Source organism: Gastrolobium bilobum, unplaced genomic scaffold (genome assembly GCF_033153095.1).
Source record: "Gastrolobium bilobum isolate Gb01-03AN ecotype WA unplaced genomic scaffold, APGP_CSIRO_Gbil_v1 utg28843, whole genome shotgun sequence".
In the NCBI taxonomy this organism is placed as follows: Eukaryota; Viridiplantae; Streptophyta; class Magnoliopsida; order Fabales; family Fabaceae; genus Gastrolobium; species Gastrolobium bilobum.
Genome location: NW_026896543.1, coordinates 14,823 through 23,509, shown reverse-complemented (window position 1 = coordinate 23,509; position 8,687 = coordinate 14,823). Strand labels below are relative to the sequence as shown.

The following is an 8,687-nucleotide window of genomic DNA, read 5'->3' as shown; positions in this document are numbered from 1 at the left end:
TTTTGTTTTATTTTGAGTTTTTGTTTTATTATAGATTAGATACTAATATTAGATATTTAATGAAAGAGTATTAATGAATGATATTATTTATAAAATAAATATATATTGTATATCTTGAATTTATATTATGCTATATAAATTCTTCTTTAATAATTTATGCTAATAAATTTAAAAGAAGAATATATATTATATTAAATAATATTATAAATTCAATATTATCAATATATTAATTTAATAAATGCATATTAAAATATATTAATAAAATAAAATCACATATAAAATGATTTCTTATTTAATTTAAAATATTCTTGTTTTTTAGTATGGATAAATTATTAGATTTTATATATTTATTGTTAATAATTTCATTTAATGAACTTTAAATACATATTGTAAAAAAGAATCACTTATTATTTTATGACTTAAAAAAAGGGTTAGGTGACTACCAAAAAAAAAGGGGAGGGGGGGCAATGCAAAGCCCACACACGCAGGACATATTTTGAAAGATCCACATTTATGTAACATGTTATATTTTCCGCCTACGATTTATGATTGGAATTAGTGTTTGTAAATTGTAGATACATAAAAGTATTTATGATTCATTTTTTTTTTCATTTTAATCTTCATATGGGCCTCACACTTTTATCAGTGTAATAGATAAAATATCTCTTATAATATGAGAAATATTAATTCTTTTATGTTTTTTTATGCTAAAGATAAAGATAGAAAATAATGTTTTTCTTTTCTAAAAATAGAAAAAAGCATAAAGTAAAAAATGCAAAAAATTTAGGAGGGTATATTGGATTGAGATTTTAATGGATTATTTTTTAACAAAAAAATTCATTGGTATTCAATTAAAATTTTACAAGATTGTAAAAAAAAGTCACGTGGTATTCTATTAGAATTTTAAAATAGTTTTAGAGTCCGTCCAAATCCGGTGGTATTCAATTAAGATTTTAAACAAAGAAAAAATTAATATTATGGTATTAAAAACTCTGACGATTTTAATGATTTTTCTATTAGTGTAGATTTTATGAGATTTTTTAATGAGAAGTATAAATAGAATGTCTCTCTCACAATTTATCGTAACCCCTGAGATTCCTTTATTGCGGTGTCTCGCAATCTACCCCGGCCTTTTCTCAAAGCTAAGGTATGTTCTTTTTTGACTCTCGTATATTTTCTCTCTGAATCTTGGCATTTTGGCATTCTTCCTTATGCTATCATTCTTCATGATTAACTGATGATTTATGGTTGTGCTTGTCGTCTTGGATGATGTGTTACATTTTATTTTATTTTTGATATAATCGTAGCAATGGTAATACATTTACGATAAACATGTTTAATAAATAGTATATTGCCGATAAAAATTTCTTAAGACTTTTTATGCACTATATTAGGCACATAATCAGAAACAAATTTCAATATTCATTTGTTGAATAACAAGAAAAAAATTGTTGTTGCTATTGCATAACTTACTTTCATCACTGAGTTAAAAGAGTATCTACTCAACAATGTTAAGTATTCTCATATCATAATAAATACAAATTACTCTTTGACAAGACAATAAGCAGAAGAATAATATCCATTATGCAATCAGTACAGATGCTAACTTTTCACTTTATGATCTATTAAATTAGTATAAATACATTAATATTTGGGCAATGTTTTCTCATGCTATTAGAGAGGAGAAAATCTCCTACACACTCAAATTTATGGTGGAGTCCACACATAAAAAATAAAGAAAACAAAAAAAATTATTACACGCAAAATGAACTCTCACTAACATGAGAAGAGAACTCTCCTACAACATAAGAATTCTTTTTCCCTTAATATTTACTATAAATAATTTCATATAATCATTTTAATAAATTTTCTAAAAAAATATTGATGAAAATGAAATAATTTTTTTTAAATATGAATTACATACTCCATTACACTAATAACATGCAAAAGTATCACAAAGTTTTAATGAATTTTATTGATATAATTTTTTGATTTGACTATCCTTATTAAGAATCACCTTTGAATATCTGTTAAAAGTTTATATGATTTTTTAAAATTTTATAAATTCATATTATTTTTTAAATCTTATAAAATTTATTAAAATTCTTTAAAATTCAATCTTATAAAATCTTAGTTTTAAATTTTTTAAATCAATACAATTTTAAATAACATTTTAAAATATGGGGAAGGTTATACTTACCACCTATTTTTCTTTACAACCTCTTACAACCAATATCTTAACCGTTGATTTCCGTCAATCAGCAGTTAAGATTTTTGCAAATAAAATTTATTAAATAATTATTAATTCACAATAAATCTTAACCGTTGATTGACGGAAGTCAACGGTTAAGATATTGGTTGTAAGAGGTTGTAAAGGAAAATAGGTTGTAAGTATAACCTTGGAGTGTTCATCAACCGATCCAAACCGATTCAAACCGCGAAAATCGAACCGAAAAACTGATAACCGAAAAACCGAAAACCGAAAAATCGGAAACCGAAAGAAAACCGCAAATTTTAATTGGATTGGATCGGTTTTCAGATGGGTTGATGAAAACTGATCCAATCCAAACCGATCCAATATATTAATTATCCTCTACCTACTTGTCCTTTCTCCAATCACAGCCCAAAAATTTGTAAACTCAAGACCCATTAACTCATCAACTAAACCCAAAAAAAAACTTAGTCACGTCTCATCAACTATAGTATTGTTTACTGATATTTTTATATTTCAATGTTTTTTTTTTACAAAGCCAATATATACAAAGGATGTTATTTGCACAATAATCATGAAACTAATTTTAGGATATTCAAAAAACCGAAAACCGATCCAATCCAAACCGAAAAAAATTGGATTGGATCGGATCGGATTTGAAAAAAAATCTAAACCGAATGAATGATTACATGATCAAACCGAAGAGATTGGATTTGATGAGTTTTGCTTCCAAAATCGATCCAATCCAGACTGCGAACACCCCTAGTATAACCTCACCCTTAAAATATAAAAAAAAATTAGGAAGAGGTTATAGTTACAACCTTTTTTTTTTACAACCTCTTACAACCATATATCATAACCGTTGATTTCCGCCAATCAACGGTTATGATTTTCGCAAATTAAACTCATTAATTAATTATTAATTCATAATAAATGACAACCGTTGATTGACGGAAATCAACGGTTATGATATATGGTTGTAAGAGATTGTAAAAAAAAAAAATTATAAGTATAACCTTCCTCAAAAAAAATTATCTCAAAATAATCTTTTAAATTCCAACTCCTATACACCACTTGAAATATTCCATATGGATTGTTGATTTGGTTAAGAGAGTATTTAAAATCTCATAAAGAAACAAAGAACCTCGTTTGAGGTTAATGTTCCTTGACGCTGACCTCACTCCTCACTCCATCGAAGGTGAAACCACCCTTCACCTTCACCTTCACCTTCGTTCTCTCTGCTTCGTTCACGGTAAGTACCCTCCTTTTCTCTATAATACCCTCTTCTTCTTATCTTGCTTTTATGAACTCTTCGTTATTTATCTGCTTTTTCTTCTTTTCTTTTTTTTAATTCTTTAGAGGATTCATAGTTGGATTAGAACAACAATTCTTGGTGTTTTCCTGTGACCTAATTCTATTGTTGTTCTGTGCACCCATTTGTGTTTGTGTCTATACACACACGTCGCGCACACACACTCACATAACATTTAGTTGTTCTGAATTTATGGTGTTGGACTTAGGAGAAAGTTGACAATGTGAATATTATTGCCTAACAATAACTGTACAAAAATAAAATAAAATATGAAAAACAAAAAAACCCTTCAAGTTTGTCTGTGTAATTCAATTTTGTTATTGATTCTTTCCATGGTTATTGTCTGAAGTGTGATGTAGTTTGGTCATGTATCATTAAGTGACTCTCCTTTCTTAACAAGCAGTGGAACTTTGGGAGGACATTGTCAAGAAATGCTTGTTCAGTATGTCAACAAACTCGGATACCGTTATCACCCTTTGATCCCAACCCCACTTTTAGGCCTCCTTCTTTCTTGTTTGCATACTCGTTCATTGTCTCCTTGTGTCAAACCCATCAATTGGAACACAACCCACAGCTTTGTTAGAAAGAATCCACTCCTTTCTGTCTTGGAAGGATGCAAGTCCTTTGTCCAGTTAAAGCAAATCCAAGCTCAAATGGTCTTGACAGGCTTGATAGATGATGGCTTTGCTGCGAGTCGTCTTGTTGCATTCTGTGCTCTCTCTGAATCGCAAAACCTTGAGTATTGCATGAAAATATTGTATCATACCGAAGAACTGAATGTCTTTTCTTGGAATGTGACAATTAGGGGATATGTGGAAATCGGGGACTTAGAAGGAGCTCTTCTGTTGTACAAGAGAATGTTGAGTTATGGTATGTTGAAGCCGGATAATTATACTTACCCTTTATTGCTTAAAGCTTGTTCTTGTCCGTCTCTAAACTGTGCCGGACTTGCTATACTTGGACATGTGTTGAAGTTTGGTTTAGAATTTGATATATTTGTGCACAATGCGTCAATTACTATGCTACTCTCGTGTGGAGAGTTGGAGACTGCATTTGATGTGTTCAATAAAGCATGTGTGAGAGACCTGGTAACCTGGAATTCCATGATTACTGGGTTTGTTAGAAGAGGACTAGCAAACGAGGCTATAAAACTCTATCGGGAAATGGAGGCGGAAAAAGTGAAACCGAATGAGATTACAATGATTGGTATCGTTTCTTCTTGTTCGCAGTTGCAGGATTTGAACCTTGGCAGAGAATTTCATCGTTACATCAAAGAACATGGGCTCGAGTTGACAATTCCACTCAATAATGCGCTTATGAACATGTATGTGAAGTGTGGAGACCTATTGGCTGCGCGAGTTCTATTTGATAACATGGTACAAAAGACCCTTGTTTCATGGACAACAATGGTTTTGGGATATGCCAGATTCGGTTTTCTGGATGTTGCTAGGGATCTTTTATACAAAATTCCAGAAAAGAATGTTGTGCCTTGGAATGCAATCATCAGTGGCTGTGTCCAAGCCAAGAATAGTAAAGAGGCATTGGCTCTATTCCATGAAATGCAAATTAATAAAATAGAACCTGATAAAGTGACCCTGGTAAACTGCCTGTCTGCATGCTCACAACTAGGAGCACTTGATGTAGGAATATGGATTCACCATTATATAGAAAAACACAATCTTTGTCTAGATGTTGCCATGGGAACTGCACTAGTTGATATGTACGCCAAGTGTGGAAATATTGCAAGGGCTCTCCAGGTTTTCCAAGAGATTCCTCAGCGAAACTGTTTAACCTGGACAGCCATTATTTGTGGTTTAGCACTTCATGGGAATGCTTGTGATGCTATATCCTATTTCTCAAAAATGATTCGCATTGGATTAATGCCTGATGAGATCACCTTTGTTGGTGTCTTATCAGCTTGTTGTCATGGAGGTTTAGTTGAAGAAGGCCGCAAATATTTTTCCCAAATGAGCTCTAAATTCAATATATCCCCAAAGCTTAAACACTACTCATGCATGGTGGACCTTTTAGGAAGGGCTGGTCATTTGGAGGAAGCAGAAAATCTTATTAAAAACATGCCCATTGCGGCAGATGCCGCAGTGTGGGGTGCTTTATTCTTTGCTTGTCGTGTTCATGGGAATGTTCTAATTGGAGAGAGGACAGCTTTGAAGCTTCTTGAGATGGATCCTCAAGATAGTGGAATCTATGTTCTACTTGCCAGCATGTACAGGGAGGCAAAAATGTGGAAGGAGGCAAGGAATGCAAGGAAAATAATGAAGGAGAGAGGAGTAGAGAAGACTCCTGGTTGCAGCTCAATTGAGGTCAATGGCACTGTGCATGAGTTCGTGGTGAGGGATGCATCACATCCACAGTCTGAATGGATTTATGAATGCCTGGTTTCACTGACAAAACAGCTGAAGCTTCTTGGATTTACATAGGATGTTCCCGCGTATGAAGATAATCTTTTTTCCTAAACTTGTCAGCCTGTATGCCGTATCTCTGCTAATTTAATTATAGTCTTCCCTGGAGAGCCTGGACCTATTTTTCATTCTATCAGGAGGCTTCTACCTTAGAAAATGTATAGATATAAAATGAAGCCATGTCGCTGCAGTCCTGCATCCTCTCACTCATTTCAGTCATCTTTTGTTCACTTTTATAACTTAAGTTCTTCTTTGCAGAAGAATGCAGAGTATTTGATTATTTTTTGTGGCTATACTTCGGTGTCTTACTTGGAAAACATGAAAACTTGTCTTGCACATCATCAAATATTTTCTTGGTTAGCCAGCCAAATGTTTGCCATATCTTCCTCACCTGTATGGATTATATTATGCTTCAGAGTTTGGATGAATCATTTTTTTCCCTGACTGCTGCATCATGTTAAGGACACCTGCTATTCTGCTGAATTGTGTCAAATTTGTTATACATTGCAAGGATGAGATGAACAGGACTATGTGGGTTCGGACCTGCAAGAGTGTTGCAATCTGTTACCATTACAAAACTTTAACATGGTCAATAATTGATCTGTCAGTATGATATCTATGATAAGATTCTTCAAGACTAATTTTATATTGATTTTCCTTGACAAAAAAATCTTAAAACAATCATTATAACACCCTAAGAATGTTTACCCAAGCAATGATCTGGATGTGTGTGTCAGCCTTTATATTTGTAAAGAACCAATTCTACTCAAAAGCTTAAGTTGTTGGGTGAGGCTATATCAATGGTTTTATATATCTCAACACGCCACCTCACACGAGAGCCCACTGGGCTGGAAGGGTGGACAATGCACAGGCCCACCTACCTGTGCGAAGAAAGAAATTCCACTAGAAAGAAAGTGGGGGGCGGTGAGGATCGAACCCGGTACATCGAGGCTCTGATACCATGTAAAGAACCAATTCAACCCAAAAGCTTAAGTTGTTGGGTGAGGCTATATCAATGGTTTTATATATCTCAACAATATTGATAAAGAAGGAAGACCTTTTGTGTCTTATGTTAATTGTCTGTTACAGAATCAGAAAACAACTATAGCATCGTCTGGAGAGATCAACTTAAAGAAATTAGGAATACTTAATAAAAATCTCAGCTCTTAACATATTTTTAATATGGATTTTGATCACTATTGCATTTTAAAGCATTTAATTTTGTCTTATGAATATGCTGTATCAACAGGGCCAAAAGAATATTTTTTAAAAAATAAAACTTTTGTAGAAATCATATCATTGACACTTCTTTATTTTTTTCTGCCTTTTGATCTGATATAGCATTTTAGTTTCAAGACATGATTCATATGTATTGATTCATTTTCACTTTCCTGTATTGCTGTTTTTATTTTATTTTAAATGCTTTTCTCCTGCTGCTATGTACTACTTGCTTGTAATATTAACAACTAAATTATTCTGTAATCTTGGACTCAGAACTTAGGAGTTGGGAGGAAGTAGACATTGTGAATTTTGTCTTGACATTGACCACAGCAATTCAGAACTGGAGTCAATAAAAGTTATTTGCATATCACTACCAAAGTGGACAACAGTGAAATGGTAGGGTGGCCTAAAGTCTTTGGTTGCTGCTACTTTTCAGTCCCCTTTTACTTGTGAATTACATTGAACCATTGCGGTTTACTGACAGCTATGTTTTTAATGATAGGCTTCATACAAGGAGTTATCTAGGACTGCGCAAATTCGCCTTGTGAGTTCACATGAGGAGGTCTATGAACCTTGTGATGATTCTTTCGCGCTGGTTGATGCTCTTCTAGCTGACCGCTCTAACCTGTTGGAACATCATCCAACATTGTGCATGGAGATAGGTTGTGGTAGTGGATATGTTATTACTTCCCTAGCTCTTATTCTTGGGCATGAAGGCATTAACTATATTGCAACTGATATCAACCCGCACGCGGTGAGGGTGACCCGCGAGACACTGGAAGCTCATGGGGTTGATGCAGAGTTGATAATAACAGATATTGCATCAGGACTAGAGAAACGTTTAGCAGGTTTGGTTGATGTTATGGTTGTGAACCCTCCTTATGTGCCTACCCCTGAAGATGAAGTGGGAGCTGAAGGTATTACCTCTTCTTGGGCTGGTGGGGAGAATGGAAGGAGTGTAATTGATAGAATTTTTCCTGTTGCTGAGAATCTTTTGTCAGAAAAGGGATGGTTGTACATGGTCACTCTCACTGCAAACAATCCTTCTGAGTTATGTCTTCAAATGAGAAAGAAGGGATATGCTTCTAAGATTGTTGTTCAAAGATCGACAGAGGAAGAAAGTCTCCATATCATCAAGTTCTGGAGGGATTTTGATGCTGAAGTAGATGAGATAACAAACCAATCTGCTTCTGGATTCATAGGCTCCTTGCTTACACAAATTCCTCTACTTTCATACTGGAGAGGCAACAATAGTGACAATAAATGTTGAAGGAGAAAATAATTGATTATCTATGTTTCTGGGATATCTTTCTTGTCTTGACAACAACCAATCCTTACCTCACTAGATGGGGTCAGCAATATAGATCAATTGACGCCATTCAGCTCTATCAAAAACCAAATTTTCAATAAAAACTATTTAAAACTTTCCTCTCATATTTTCTTTGGTCTTTTTCTATTGCATTTAATTGGATTATCTTCTATTTGATTTACTTTTCTCACTACTAGAGCTTTTATTAGTCTT

The 8,687-nt window shown here is 33.5% G+C and overlaps 2 protein-coding genes across 3 annotated transcripts; both read left to right on the top strand.

Moving 5' to 3' along the window:
* Positions 1–3,339: 3,339 nt before the first annotated feature.
* LOC133300393 (pentatricopeptide repeat-containing protein At2g22410, mitochondrial) lies at positions 3,340–7,186 on the top strand. Its single transcript, XM_061499924.1, has 2 exons — positions 3,340–3,464; positions 3,928–7,186. Exon 2 carries the CDS (start codon positions 3,956–3,958, stop codon positions 5,960–5,962), a length of 2,007 nt encoding a protein of 668 aa, XP_061355908.1. The 5' UTR covers positions 3,340–3,464; positions 3,928–3,955; the 3' UTR covers positions 5,963–7,186.
* Positions 3,369–8,599, top strand: LOC133300395 (uncharacterized). 2 transcript variants are annotated; one of them, XM_061499926.1, is made up of 3 exons: positions 3,369–3,464; positions 7,439–7,561; positions 7,668–8,599. In XM_061499926.1, the coding sequence occupies exons 2-3, from the start codon at positions 7,559–7,561 to the stop codon at positions 8,433–8,435; spliced, it is 771 nt and encodes a 256-aa protein (XP_061355910.1). In that variant the 5' UTR covers positions 3,369–3,464; positions 7,439–7,558; the 3' UTR covers positions 8,436–8,599. The 2 variants fall into 2 exon arrangements, with proteins under 2 accessions (XP_061355910.1, XP_061355911.1); XM_061499927.1 differs by lacking the exon at positions 3,369–3,464 and adding an exon at positions 4,329–4,394.
* The last annotated feature ends 88 nt before the right edge of the window (positions 8,600–8,687 follow it).